At 63.2% G+C, this 14,422-nt stretch overlaps 2 protein-coding genes across 2 annotated transcripts in view; one reads left to right on the top strand and one right to left on the bottom strand.

The window, feature by feature from the left end:
• The first annotated feature begins 3,446 nt into the window (after positions 1 to 3,446).
• Positions 3,447 to 13,933, top strand: IRF5 (interferon regulatory factor 5). Its single transcript, XM_065626800.1, has 9 exons — positions 3,447 to 3,487; positions 6,656 to 6,838; positions 7,807 to 7,990; positions 9,715 to 9,767; positions 9,856 to 9,886; positions 9,972 to 10,232; positions 11,951 to 12,340; positions 12,855 to 12,973; positions 13,051 to 13,933. Exons 2-9 carry the CDS (start codon positions 6,668 to 6,670, stop codon positions 13,270 to 13,272), a joined length of 1,431 nt encoding a protein of 476 aa, XP_065482872.1. The 5' UTR covers positions 3,447 to 3,487; positions 6,656 to 6,667; the 3' UTR covers positions 13,273 to 13,933.
• Positions 13,931 to 14,422, bottom strand: part of TNPO3 (transportin 3) — a 36,969-nt gene continuing 36,477 nt past the window's right edge. The window contains exon 23 of the mRNA XM_065626791.1: positions 13,931 to 14,260. The gene's annotated coding sequence lies outside the window, so the exon portion shown is untranslated. The remainder of the gene's footprint in view (positions 14,261 to 14,422) is intronic.

Here is a 14,422-nt window from a genome sequence, read left to right on the forward strand (position 1 = left end):
TGGGAGAGCAGGTCCTGTGTGCGGGAACAAGGAGCGCGGACAAAACCGTTTTCCTGGGAAATGAGCCTGTTTGGTGCTGCCCGGCTGGTTCCGCCTCGTCGCGCCCCTTTGTCACCCGAGCCTGGAGAGCGACGGTGGCTTCCAGCGCGTCCCTTTGTGCCACTGCGCGCAGAACATCCCGTCACCGCTTTGCCGGCGACTCAGCGGCCCCCAAATAGCAACGGCGGGTCGGGGTGACGAGCGGACGCGCGCGGGGACCCCTCTCAGTGCCTCGTCGTTAAACCGCGAGCTCAAACCTCCCGGATGATCTTACAGGCCAGGAAGCTCCAAACAAGCCCGTTCTCTTGCCCATAAAAAGCAACGGTGGAATCGTCCCGACCGGAGGGATCTCGCCAGTGCTGGGAAGGGAGGTGGCACTTGGGGCACAGGCCTGAGCCCCAGAACCCAGCTTTAGTCCCAGCCCTGAGCCCCAAAATCCGGCTGTAGTCCCAGCCCTGAGCCCCAGAACCCAGCCTTAATCCCAGCCCTGAGCCCCAAAACCCAGCTTTAGTCCCAGCCCTGAGCTCCAGAACCTGGCTTTAGTCCCAGCCCTGAGCCCCAGAACCTGGCTTTATTCCCAGCCCTGAGCCCCAAAACCCAGCTTTGATCCCAGCCCTGAGCCCCAAAAGCCGGCTTTAATCCCAGCCATGAGCCCCAAAACCTGCCTGTAATCCCAGCCCCGAGCCCCAAATCCCAGTTTTAATCCCAGTCCTGACCCCTCAGAGGTTTTGCCCATCACATTTAAGCCCCACTGCCTGCAGTTCTGCTCTTTCTGCCCAAACCGCAGCCCAGACTTGGTTTTCAGGAGCACAGAAGCGGTGGCGTTCGCTTGTTTTTCAGATTGTCCCCAAATTCCAGGCTTATCCCGCGCCACAGGGCACACGGAGGGGCCAAGGAAATTGGGCTCCTGACGCCAAATCGCCTCCAAAATCGGAACCCCGCTGGCCCACGGCAAGAGGGTCTTCCAGCACCTGGAGGGGAAGGCGAATTTGAGTTGAAATACTTGTTTTCAATGAATATTTGCCGGCATGTGGCACCCTGAGGTGTGGGGACCCTGTGGAGAGCAAGTTGCTCACATGGAACTCCCCATTCCTCTTAAAAACACCAAAAATGTGGCTGATATGCCTAAATTTCACTATGGGAGGAGATGATTGAGATAACGGAGACTGTGAAGTTTCTCCTCCCAAAACTGAAGTATTTTGAGGTGAAAATACCCCGAGGACGGGGCGCAGAAGGTTTATACTCTGCGTTTTCAGCGCGTCTCATCGTCTCCGACAATTCCTTTTGCCTTGACCCCAGAACAGGTGGCAGGAAGGTTCTTGGTGTTTTATTTGGGGTGTAACCACCGTTTTTTTGGAGAACAAACCTGGGTGAGTATCAAATAATCACATTTTTCATCCCACCCAACCTCCGCCATCCCAAGTATGTGGGCTTTGTTTTATTTTGGAGAACAAGCCCGGTGTCCCCGCAGCCACGTCCACCGCTGAGATAGGACTGAGCTTTACCAACCCCAAGCTCTTTGTGGCAAAGGAGGATTAATAACAATAATCAATGGAGATTAAAAAAGTCTCAGTGAACCAGGATGGTTCACGGGGACCACGGTCTAGCCAAGGGAACCGGCTCCATCGTGATGACATCGAGCCCGGGACAGCGAAGAATTCACCCATTTTTCACCAAAACGTCATTTCAGAGCCGCCACGGCAAAAAAAAAGGAGATGTCAAAATGGGAGAACAAACCCACAGGGCAAATAATTTCGGAGCTCTTGGGCCTCACGAGTTGGATCAAGTTGGGTTCGGCGGTGGGAGGTTGAGCTGAGCTCAACCGCGGGGGAAAGCCCCTGAAAATGGGGCAGAATCGGGTTTTTTCCCCCATTTCCAGGCGACCTGGGACGGCTCTGGGAGGAGGAGGCCACAAAATTATGGAAGAAAAAGAGCCAAGGGGCTGTCTTGCCACCCCCCGCTAATTAACTAACGAGCAAATAAATGTGATTCGAGGCAGATTTGGAGGCAGGTTCCCTCCCTGCCGTGGTTTCGGGCCGGTTCTGTGGCCAAAACCCGGCGGAATGAGCCCGAAAATACCGCGGGGGGCTGCGGGACGCGATGACTCCGATGACGAAGGCTCCGGGAATCCCGTCCCAACGCCCGCGTCGGCCAAGCCAAGGGCTCCCTCTCACGGCAGCGGCGAATTTTAACCAGAAATTAGAAAAATGAAGAGGCGAGGAGCACCGGGAGAGGGACACCGGTGTGACACCGGCAGCGCGACACGCGTGTCCCCCCGCCCCGAGTTGTCACACCCGGCGCTGCGGCTGAAAACGGTTTTGTTTCCGGTGAAGAAGCGAAAGGGAAAGTCCCCACCTCTGCGATTTCACTTGTGATAACCCCAAAAAGATGGGTTTTTACCCCGGGAGCTGAGCTGGGGACACAGGGGACACGGAGGGACAAGTGTCACCGGCGGAGGGACCCCGGGGCTGGACAGCAAATCCGGGCGGGGGAATGAAAATAAAAAATGAAAATAAAAAATGAAAATAAAAGATAAAACCGGTTTGCTGAGGATCCTGAAACAGGGAGGAAGATGCGAAAGGAGGGGAAATGCCCGAGCGTCCTGTTTCCCCCAAATCTGCCCCAAATCCCCCCCTTGAGGACAGAAATCGCCAAAATCTGCCCCAAATCACCCCGATTTCTGTAGGAATCACCCGGCAGGGCCGGAGTGGGAGTCGGAATGCGATCCTTGAGGAAATACCCCATAAATGGGCATTTGTGGTGGTTTTTTTGGCCGGGGCCGGTCCCGATGCAGCATCAGGAACGTGGATCCCCGGGGTCTGTGGGGTGCACCGGGCTGAAAAATGGGGAGAAAACCCCAAAACCCTTAGAACCGGGCCTGACTCGGGGCTCGGGGCAGCTCCGGGCCCGGAGTTGCCCGAAAATAATTCCCAAAACCCCCGAATTTGGCAGCTCAAGAACGCGATTCCGCCCCAAATCCGGGGGTCAGGCCCCGCCTCTCGCCCCGCCCCCTCCACGCCCTTCGCCCCGCCCCCCGTTGCCGGGCAACAGCCTCCCCGGGGGCGGGGCGAGCCTGGGTGAGTGACAGGGAGCGCGGCCAATCACAGTGGTGTGGGAGGGGCGTGCGGAGGGGGGGCCCGCCCACTCCGGGGAGCCCCCGCGCGTCACGTGGGGCATGCAAATGTATGTAAAGTGTATGTTAATGAGGGGGGGGCACATAAGGTGGGGGGGGGCGGGCACACGGGTGACACCGCGCGGGGGAGAGATGGGGGACACGGGAATTGTGCCACGGGGGGACACAGGATGGGGGACACGGGAGTGGGACACGGGAGGGGACGCGGGGGGACCTGGGGAGGGGACACGGGGGGACACGAGGGACACGGGCGGGGCGGGGCGGGGCCGGTCCCTCCCACGTGCGGAAGCGCCGCGCGGTGGCCACGGAGCGCAGGTGGGTCCCGGGTGTCCGTGGGCGGGGGGTCCGTGGGGGGATACCCGGGGAAAGCGGGTCCCCCGGGGATGGGTGACCGTGCGGTGGGGGGGCTCTGTCCACCCGTGTGTCCCCCGTGTCCCCCCCGTGTTCTCCGTGCCCTGTGTCGCCCCCACGCGTCCCCCGTGTCCCCTGACCTCTCTGTGTCCACCCCGTGTCCCCCGCGTGTCCCGTGTCCCGCCCTGTGTCTCGTGTCCCCCCCGTCTCCCTCTCATGTCCCCCCGGATCCTCCGTGTCATCCCATGTCCCCCCCTCACCCCCCCCATGTCCCATATCCCCCGTGTCCCCCCATGTGCCCTGTCCCCTGTGTCCCCCCCGTGTCCCCCCCGTCCCCCCATGTCCCATATCCCCCGTGTCCCCCGCGTCCCACGTGCCTTGTCCCCCTGTCCCCCGTGTCCCCCCCCGCCGCTCGGGCTCAGTTTTGTTTCCCCGAAGCCGCCGCAGCTTCTGCTTTCGGGGCGGGTGACGCCCCCGCACCCACGGGGGGGGACGGGGCTGGTGACCCCCCCACGGCCACCCGGGCGGGGCGGGGACCCTGGGGACACGCGGAGGGGGCGGGGGGGGACACGCGGTTCCTGTTTCGGGGCTGGGGTGGCAGCCAGGGGTCACAGCAGGACACACGTGTCATGAGAGCTGGATGGGTCTCAGCCCTGTCACTTGTGTCACGAGCTGGCCGGGTCTCATCCCCACCTGGGACCAGTGGCTGCCCCAGTGTTCCCAGCCCCGTGTCCCTGGTGTCCCCAGCCCCGTGTCCCCCCCGTATCCCCAGCCCTGTGTCCCCAGCCCTGTATCCCCTGGTGTCCCCAACTATGTGTCCCCCAGTGTCCCCAGCCCCGCATCCCCAGCCCTATGTCCTCCGTATCCCCAGCCCTGTGTCCCCAGCCCTGTGTCCTCGGTGGCCCCATCCCTGTGTCCCCATCCCCATGTCCCTGGTGTGCCCATCCCCTGTCCCCATCCCGTGTCCCCGGTGTCCCCATCCCTGTGCCCCTGGTGTCCCCAGCCCCATGTCCCTGCTGTCCCCATGCCATGTCCCCGATGTCCCCATCCCATGTCCCCATCCCGTGTCCCCGGTGTCCCCATCCCTGTGCCCCTGGTGTCCCCAGCCCCATGTCCCTGCTGTCCCCATGCCATGTCCCCGGTGTCCCCATCCCGTGTCCCCATCCCGTGTCCCCGGTGTCCCCATCCCGTGTCCCCGGTGTCCCCATCCCTGTGTCCCTGGTGTCCCCAGCCCCATGTCCCTGGTGTCCCCATGCCGTGTCCCCGGTGATCCCATCCCGTGTCCCCATCCTGTGTCCCTGGTGACCCCATCCCGTGTCCCTGGTGACCCATCCCGTGTCCCCATCCCGTGTCCTCAGTAACCCATCCCGTGTCCCTAGTGACCCATCCCATGTCCCCATGCCATGTCCCCATCCCGTGTCCCCATACCACGTCCTCAGTGACCCCATCCCGTGACCCCATGCCATGTCCCCATCCCGTGACCCCATCCCATGTCCCCGTGTCCCCATCCCATGTCCCCATCCCATGTCCTCAGTGACCCATCCCGTGTCCCCGGTGACCCATCCCGTGTCCGCATGCCGTGTCCCCATCTCGTGACCCCATCCCGTGTCCCCATCCCATGTCCTCAGTGACCCATCCCGTGACCCCATCCCATGACCCCATCCCGTGTCTCCATGCCGTGTCCCCATCCCGTGTCCCCATCCCATGTCCTCAGTGACCCATCCCGTGACCCCATCCCATGACCCCATCCCGTGACCCCATCCCGTGTCTCCATGCCGTGTCCCCATCCCGTGTCCCCATCCCATGTCCTCAGTGACCCATCCCGTGTCCCCATGCCGTGTCCCCATCCCGTGACTCCATCCCGTGTCCCCATCCCACATCCTCAGTGACCCATCCCGTGTCCCCGGTGACCCATCCCGTGTCCCCATCCCGTGTCCCCATCCCATGTCCTCAGTGACCCATCCCGTGACCCCATCCCATGACCCCATCCCGTGACCCCATCCCGTATCCCCATGCCGTGTCCCCATCCCGTGTCCCCATCCCATGTCCTCAGTGACCCATCCCGTGTCCCCATGCCGTGTCCCCATCCCGTGACTCCATCCCGTGTCCCCATCCCACATCCTCAGTGACCCATCTCGTGTCCCCGGTGACCCATCCCGTGTCCCCATACCATGACCCCATCCCATGTCCCCATGCCGTGTCCCCATCCCGTGACCCCATCCCATGTCCCCGTGTCCCCATCCCGTGTCCCCATCCCGTGTCCTCAGTAACCCATCCCGTGTTCCCGGTGACCCATCCCATGTCCCCATGCCATGTCCCCATCCCGTGTCCCCATACCACGTCCTCAGTGACCCATCCCGTGACCCCATCCCGTGACCCTATGCCATGTCCCCATCCCGTGACCCCATCCCATGTCCCCGTGTCCCCATCCCATGTCCCCATCCCATGTCCTCAGTGACCCATCCCGTGTCCCCGGTGACCCATCCCGTGTCCGCATGCCGTGTCCCCATGCCGTGTCCCCATCTCGTGACCCCATCCCGTGTCCCCATCCCATGTCCTCAGTGACCCATCCCGTGACCCCATCCCATGACCCCATCCCGTGACCCCATCCCGTGTCCCCATGCCGTGTCCCCATCCCATGTCCTCAGTGACCCATCCCGTGTCCCCATGCCATGTCCCCATCCCGTGACTCCATCCCGTGTCCCCATCCCACGTCCTCAGTGACCCATCCCGTGTCCCCGGTGACCCATCCCGTGTCCCCATACCGTGACCCCATCCCATGTCCCCATGCCATGTCCTCAGTGACCCCATCCTGTGACCCCATCCCATGACCCCATCCCGTGACCCCATCCCATGTCCCCATGCCGTGTCCCCATCCCGTGACCCCATCCCATGTCCCCGTGTCCCCATCCCGTGTCCCCATCCCACGTCCTCAGTGACCCATCCCGTGTCCCCGGTGACCCATCTCGTGTCCCCATACCGTGACCCCATCCCATGTCCCCATGCCGTGTCCCCATCCCGTGACCCCATCCCATGTCCCCGTGTCCCCATCCCGTGTCCCCATCCCATGTCCTCAGTGACCCATCCCGTGTCCCCGGTGACCCATCCCATGTCCCCATGCCGTGTCCCCAGTGTCCCCAGGCCATGGACGCCCCGCGGCGCGTGCGGCTGCGGCCCTGGCTGGTGGCCCAGGTGAGCAGCCGGCGCTACCCGGGGCTGCGCTGGCTGGACCCCGAGCGGCGCCGCTTCGCCATCCCCTGGCGCCACGCCACGCGCCACCCCCCGGGGCCCCCCGAGCACGACACCATCTTCAAGGTGACCGGGGGGACACGGCGTGGGGGCCATGGGGGGACCTGGGGACACGGGATGGGGGGACACGGGATGGGGGTGATGGGGACATGGCATGGGGGGACATGGGGACATGGGATGGAGGGACATGGGGACATGGGATGGGGGTGATGGAGACATGGGATGGGGGGACATGGCATGGGGGGACATGGGGACATGGGATGGGGGTGATGGAGACATGGGATGGGGGGACATGGGATGGGGGGACATGGGGACATGAGATGGGGGTGATGGGGACACGAGATGGGGGGACATGGGGACATGGGATGGGGGATATGGGGACATGGCATGGGGGACATGGGATGGGGGGACATGGGGACATGAGATGGGGGTGATGGGGACACGAGATGGGGGGACATGGGGACACGGGATGGGAGTGATGGGGACATGGGGTGGGGGGGACATGGGATGGGAGGACGTGGGGACATGGGATGGGGGTGATGGTGGCACATAGGGACACAGGATGGGGGTGATGAGGTGACAAAGGTGACATGAGATGGGGATGATGGGATGACAATGGGGACATGGGATGGGGTGACAAAGGGGACATGGGTGGTGGGGTGACCGCAGGGACACAGGATGGGGAGACAAAGGGACATGGGATCAAGGGGATGGGGGATATGGGGACATGGGATGGGGGTGATGGGGTGACAAGCAGGACACAGGATGCGGTGACAAAGGGGACATGGGATCGGGGGGATGGGGGACATGGGGACACAGGATGGATGTGCCAGAGTTGATGGGGTGACAAGTGGGACCTGGGATGGGGGTGTCGGGGTGACAAAGGGGACATGGGATGGGGATGATGGGGCAATGGGGTGACAGGGGTCCCTGTGGCGGGTGCTGGGACATTGGGGTGACACAGGGTCCATGTGGTGGGTGCTGGGACGTTGCGGGGTGACACGGGGTCCCCTCCCGGGGTGCTGCCCCCCCAGGCATGGGCGCAGGAGACGGGGAAGTTCCGGGAGGGGGTGGACGCCCCCGACCCCCCCAAGTGGAAGGCCACCCTGCGCTGCGCCCTCAACAAGAGCCGCGAGTTCCGCCTGCTGTTCGACGGCACCAAGGCCACCCCGCTGCGCCCCTACAAGGTGTACGAGCTCTGCGAGGGACCCCCCGGGGGTACGGGGGGCAGGGGGCGAGGGGGGGACACCCCTGGGGTTGCAGCACCCGCCGTGGCCACGCGCCGTGGGACCCACAGGGACCCTGCACCCCACGAAGCTCCAGCACCCCAGGAGGTCCCAGCACCCTGGGAAGCCTCGGAACCCCACAAAACCTCAGCACCCCGTGAGGTCCCAGCACCCCACAGACACCCTGCACCCCATGAGATTCCAGCACCCAGCAATACGCAGCACCCCAAAACTCCCCAGCACCCCAAAACTCCCCAGTGCCCCATAACATCCCAGCACCCCATAAATCCCCAGCACCCCATGAAGCTCCAGCACCCCACAAGGACTCTGCACCCACAGCTCCCCAACACCTCACAAGGTCCCAACACCCCATGAGATTCCTGAACCCCACAAGGATCCAGGACCCCACAATTCCCCAGCACCCCATGAAGTCCCAGGACCCCACAGAGACCCTGCACCCCATGAGATTCCAGCACCCAGCAATATGCAGCACCCCAAAACTCCCCAGCACCCCACAAGGACCCTGCACCTCACAAGGACCCTGCACCCCACAAAGTCCCCAGCACCCCATAAAGTCCCAGCACCCCACGAAGCCCCAGACCCCATGAGGTCCCAGCTCCCCATCGAGCTCCAGGACCCACAACTCCCCAGCACCCTACAAAGTCCCAACACCCCATGAGGTCCAAGCACCCTACAAAGCCCCAGCACTCCCCAAGGACCCAGCACCCTGTGAAGCCTCAGAACCCCACAAAACCTCAGCACCGCATGAGGTTCCACCACCTGCAATTCCCCAGCACCCCATGAGGTCCCAGGACCCCAAAACTCCCCAGCCCCCCAAGAGGTCCCAGCACCCCATGAAGCCCCAGGACCCCAAGAGGTCCCAGCACCCACAACTCCCCAACACCTCACAAGGTCCCAGAACCCTGAGAGGTTCCCAAACCCCACAGGGACCTTATGCCCCAAAACTCCCCAGCACCCCACAAAACCTCAGCACCCCACAAGGACTCTGCACACCATAAGGTCCCAACACCCCATGAGTCCTCAGCACCCCATAGAGAACCCACACCCCACAAAGGCCCAGCACCCCAGGAGGTCCCAGAACCCCACAGAGACTCTGCACCCCATGAGATTCCAGCACCCAGCAATATGCAGCACCCCAAAACTCCCCAGCACCCCAAGAGGTCCCAGCACCCATCAATGTCCTGCACTTCACAACTCCCCAGCACCCCACGAGTCTCCAGAACCCCTGAGGGATGTGGGACCCCAGAAAGTCCCCAGCACCCCACAAGGACTCTGCACCCCAGAAGGTCCCAACACCCCATGAATCTCTAGCACCCCATGAATCTCCAGCACTCGATGAGTCCCCAGCACCCCATGAAGCTCCAGCACCCACAGGGACCTGGCACCCCACAACTCCCCAGCACCGCATGAGATCCCAGCACCCAGCCATTTGCAGCACCCCAAAACTCCCCAGCACCCCGAGAGGTCCCAGCACCCCATAAGGTCCAAGCACTCCATGAAACTCCAGCACCCCACAAGGACCTGACACCCAACAACTCCCCAGCACCCCAAGAGGTCCCAGGACCCCGTAAGGCCCCAGCACCCCAAGAGGCCCCAGCACCCCACAAGGACCTGACACCCCACAAGGACCTGACACCCCACGACCCCCCCGCACCCCCAAATCCCCATGTGCCCCAGCCCGTCTCTCCCCTGCAGATGACGCGGGTGAGGATGACTATGGCTGCGAGGAGGAGGAGGACGACAGCCAGGTACCTGGGGGGGGGACACCCCCAAACAGGGGACACCTCGGGGGGTCCCTGTCCCCCCACCCCATAACCACCGCTCTGCTCCCCCCAGCTCCAGGGGATGACGTCGCTGAGCATCAGTGGTGAGGGGGGCACGGGGGGCGTGGGGTGCACCCCCCAGAGGTTTGGGGGGCTATGTGCACCCCCTGACCCCCCGCTGTCCCCCAGACCCCCAGCACGGGGGGGACCTGCTGCCCCCCTACCCCTGGCCTGAGGAGGACCCCAACTTCGGCACCGGCTGCCCCCCGGGGCCCTTCGCGCCGCCCCCCCCGGCACTGCTCCCCGGGGACGTGGGGGGCACCCACGGGACCCCCGAGCTGCTCCCCACCCCCCAGACCGGGCCTCCCTTGGGGCCCCCGCCCGCCTGCCCCATGGCCCCCCTGGAGCACGGGACCCCCAACCTGCTCATCAGCCCCCACATGCTGCCGTGTGAGGAGCGGGGGGCACTGGGGTGGGGCGGTCGGATGGGCTGGCCATGGCTCTGGGGTGGCCATGGGGTGGCTGATAGGGGTGGCCATGGGTGTAGGGTGGCTGGATGGGGGTGGCCGTGGGTGTAGATTGTCCATGGGGTGGCTGGATGGGGGTGGCCATGGCTGTGGGGTGGCCATGGGGTGGTTGGATGGGGTGGCCATGGGTATAGGGTGGCTGTTGGGTGGTTGGACATGGCTGTCCACAGGTGTAGGGTGTCCACGGGGTGGCTGGCCATGGGTGGCCATGGGGTGTGTGGTGGCCATGGGGTGGTTGGATGGGGTGGCCGTGGGTGGTTGGACATAGGTGGCTGTGGGTGGGGTGGCTGGACGGTGGTGGCCATGGCCAGGAGGTGATTGGACATGGGTGTCCATGGGTGTGGGGTGGCCATGGGATGTCTGGATAGGCTGGCCATGGGTGTAGGGTGGCTGGATGGTGGCGGCCATGGGTGTAGGGTGGCTGTTGGGTGGTTGGCCATGGGTGGCCATGGGGTGGTTGGACAGGGTGGCCATTGGCATAGGGTGGCTGAATGGGGGTGGTCATGGGGTGTGGGGTGGCCATAGGGTGGTTGGACGTAGGTGGCTATGAGGTAGGGTGGTTGGCTGGGATGTCCATGGGTGTGGGGTGGCCATGGGGTGGCGGGATGGGATGTCTATGGGTGTGGGGTGGCTGTGGGGTGGTTGGACATGGGTGTCCATGGGTGTAGGGTGGCTGGATGGTGGTGGCCAGGGGAGCAGGGTGGCTGTTGGGTGGTTGAACATGGGTGTCCGTGGGTGTAGGGTGTTCATGGAGTGGTTGGACGGGGTGGCCATAGGCATGGGGTGGCTGAATTGGGGTGGCCATGGATGTGGGGTGCCCATTGGGGGTGACTGGACATGGATGTCCGTGGCTGTGGGGTGGCTGGATAGGATGTCCATGGGTGTAGGGTGGCTGTTGGGTAGTTGGACATGGGTGTCCATGGGTGTCAGGTGTCCAGGGGGTGGTTGGATAGGTTTGCCATGGCTCTGGGGTGGCTAGACATTGGTGTGGGGTGTCCATGGGGTGGTTATGGGTGTGCGGTGGCCATGGGATGGTTGGACATAGGTGGCTATGGGTGGGGTGGCTGGACGGTGGTGGCCATGGCCAGGGGGTGGTTGGACATGGATGGCCATGGGTGTGGGGTGGCTGGATGGGGCTGGCCATGGGTGTAGGGTGGCTATTGGATGGTAGGACATGGGTGCCCATGGCTGTGGGGTGTACATGGGGTGGCCATGGGGTGGTTGGACATGGGTGGCCATGGGTATGGGGTGCCCATGGGGTGGCCATGGGGTGGTTGGACATTTGTGCCCATGGGTGTGGGGTGGTTGGCCATGGGTGGCCACGGGTGTGGGGTGCCCACGTGGTGGCCATGGGGTGGTTTGACATGGGTGACCATGGGTATGGAGTGCCCACGTGGTGGCCATGGAGTGGTTGGACATGGGTGGACATGGGTATGGGGTGCCCACGTGGTGGCCATGGGGTGGTTGGACATGGGTGGACATGGGTATGGGGTGCCCATGGGGTGGCCATGGAGTGGTTGGACATGGGTGCCCATGGGTGTGGGGTGGTTGGACATGCGTGTCCCTGGCTGTGGGGTGGCTGGACAGTGTGTCCATGGTGCGACCCCCACCGGGCCGTTGACACCCACGTCCCTCCACCAGTGACCGACCTGGAGATCAAGTTCCAGTACCGGGGCCGCCAGGTCTGTGTCCTCACCATCAGCAACCCCCACGGCTGCCGCCTGTTCCACAGCAGCCTGGAGCCCACGCAGGAGCAGGTGGAGCTGTTCGGGCCGCTGACGCTGGAGCAGGTCCGCTTCCCGGCGCCCGACACCATCCCCAACGAGAAGCAACGGTTCTACACCCACCAGCTGCTGGACGTGCTGGACCGGGGCCTGATCCTGGAGCTGCAGGGCCAGGACCTCTACGCCATCCGGCTCTGCCAGTGCAAGGTCTTCTGGACCGGACCCTGCGCCGGCCCCCCCGCCGGCCCCAACCCCATCGAGAGGGAGAAGAAGACCAAGCTCTTCAGCCTGGAGGGGTTTCTCAACGGTGAGAGGAGATGGCGGGGAGGGGTTGTCCTCCTGTGACCCTTGGGGATGTCGGGTGGGATGGAGGGATCGGCTGGGATGGGGGGACACCGGCTGGGATGGGGGGACACCAGGCAGCATGTGGGCACCTGATGGGATGGGGGGACACCAGCTGGGATGAGGGTCTAAGTTGGGGTGGGGTGACCCCCGCAGCCCATGGTGACCTGGCGCAGTGAGACGCCATCCATGGTGGGACGCCATCCATGATGGGACACCATTCATGGTGGGACACTATCTATGATGGGACACTAACTATGGTGGGATGCCATCCATGGTGGGACACCATCCATGGTGGGATGCCATCCATGATGGGACACCATGCATGGTGGGACACCATTTGTGGTGGGACGTCATCCATGGTGGGACGTCATCCACGGTGGGACACCATCCATGGTGGGACATCATCCATGGTGGCACTGGGACCACCTGGCGCCAGGTCCCCGTCCTGCCCCTGACCGCGGCCTCGGGCGCCCCAGGCCTCATCCTGTTCCAGAAGGGCCAGACTCCCACGCCCCCCCCTTTCGAGATCTTCTTCTGCTTCGGTGAGGAGTGGCCCGACCAGAAGCCCAAGGAGAAAAAGCTCATCACGGTGCAGGTGAGAGGCCGAGGGCCACCCCGGGGTGGGGGACGCGCGGGGGCGCGACGGCGTCACCGCGGCGGTGGCTCTCGCAGGTGGTGCCGGTGGCGGCGCGGCTGCTCCTGGAGATGTTCTCGGGGGAGTTGTCCTGGTCGGCCGACAGCGTCCCCCTGCACATCTCGCACCCCGACCTCAAGGACCGGCTGGTGGAGCAGTTCAAGGAGCTTCACCAGCTCTGGCAGCACCAGCAGCGGCTGCCGCCACCGGCCCCCCCGGCCCCCGACCCCCAAACCGGGGCCTGGGGGGTCCCCCCGTGACACCCACGGCGCGGCCACCGCGGGAGGGGACAACCCGTGGTGTGTCACCCATGGGTGTCCAGGCCGGTCCCATCGCTGTCCCCACCCCCTGGAGAAGCTGGATTCACCTCCCCGCAGTTTTGGGGTGAAACACCAAGAAAATGGGTCTGCGCTGGAGTTTGAGCCCCTGCAGGACTGGGGACAGTCGGGGCAGGGATGGGGACAGTGGGGACACCCAACACCAGACGTGGCCCCCAGAGAAGAACCAGCCCAGAATTCGGCTTTTAATATTTTTTTTCAATTTTTTAATTTTTTTTTTTATTGTTTGTTTTTTTTTTTTTTGCGATGGCTCCGCACCCCCGCGCTCGCAGCACCCGCCCCAGCCCCGCGCTCGCTCCAGCCGGGCCCCCCCCGCACCGGCCAACCCCAAAACAAACCAAATAAAACCAAAACTCATTTAAAAAAAAAAAAAAAAAGAAACTTAAAAAAAAAAAAAAAGCGGCAAACCCAAATATAATATTTATATATTTTAAAGAGTCCGTCCCGCCTGCGGCTCCTGGGGGGTCCCCGCGGGCAGGACGCGGCCGGGGGGACAGACCCCGCAGCCACCGGCTTCTCCTAAATCTATTTAAAACCCCCGTTTTTCTTTCCTGAAATAACTTTTTATTGTGTTGGTGTGTTTGTGTTGGTTTTTTTTTTTTTTTGTAATTATTATTTTTTTTTTTTCCATTTCACAGAAAGTTTTTCTACTTCACACTCTGGTTTCACTGCCGGGCAAATCCGTTTGCTCCGCTGTTTGGTGGCGGTTTATTGTGGGTTTTTTTCTGTATTTTGTTATTTTTCCCCCGCGGGGGACGCGGATGCGCCGGGTCCTCGAGCCGTTGTCCTGCCCTGGCTCTGGGGACGCGCTGGAGCGAGTGACAACCCTCGGCCACCGTGACCACGGCTGATTGTGGGACACATTCTCGTTATTTTTCTTCGTTTTCTGTCTTCTAATTAAAAGACATTCCTGGGGGAGGGGACGGGGGTCAGTCCCGCTGCCCACCTGCCCCGTCTGGGGTGACACGGCCGCGGTGTCACCGTGGGGCAGGGGACAGTCACTGTGGGGCAGGGTGACAATCCCATGGGGCAGGGGACAGTCCCCATGGGGTGACGGTCACTGTGGGTAATG

This window comes from Caloenas nicobarica, chromosome 1, assembly GCF_036013445.1.
Source record: "Caloenas nicobarica isolate bCalNic1 chromosome 1, bCalNic1.hap1, whole genome shotgun sequence".
Classification (NCBI taxonomy): Eukaryota; Metazoa; Chordata; class Aves; order Columbiformes; family Columbidae; genus Caloenas; species Caloenas nicobarica.

Bases quoted from the DNA above. Each gene is read 5' to 3' on its own strand.
- IRF5 (XM_065626800.1), top strand. From the start codon at position 6,668: ATGGACGCCCCGCGGCGCGTGCGGCTGCGGCCCTGGCTGGTGGCCCAG. The intron at 7,991-9,714 runs GTACGGGGGGCA...TCTCCCCTGCAG, and splicing joins CTGCGAGGGACCCCCCGGGG to ATGACGCGGGTGAGGATGAC. The intron at 9,768-9,855 runs GTACCTGGGGGG...TGCTCCCCCCAG, and splicing joins AGGAGGAGGACGACAGCCAG to CTCCAGGGGATGACGTCGCT.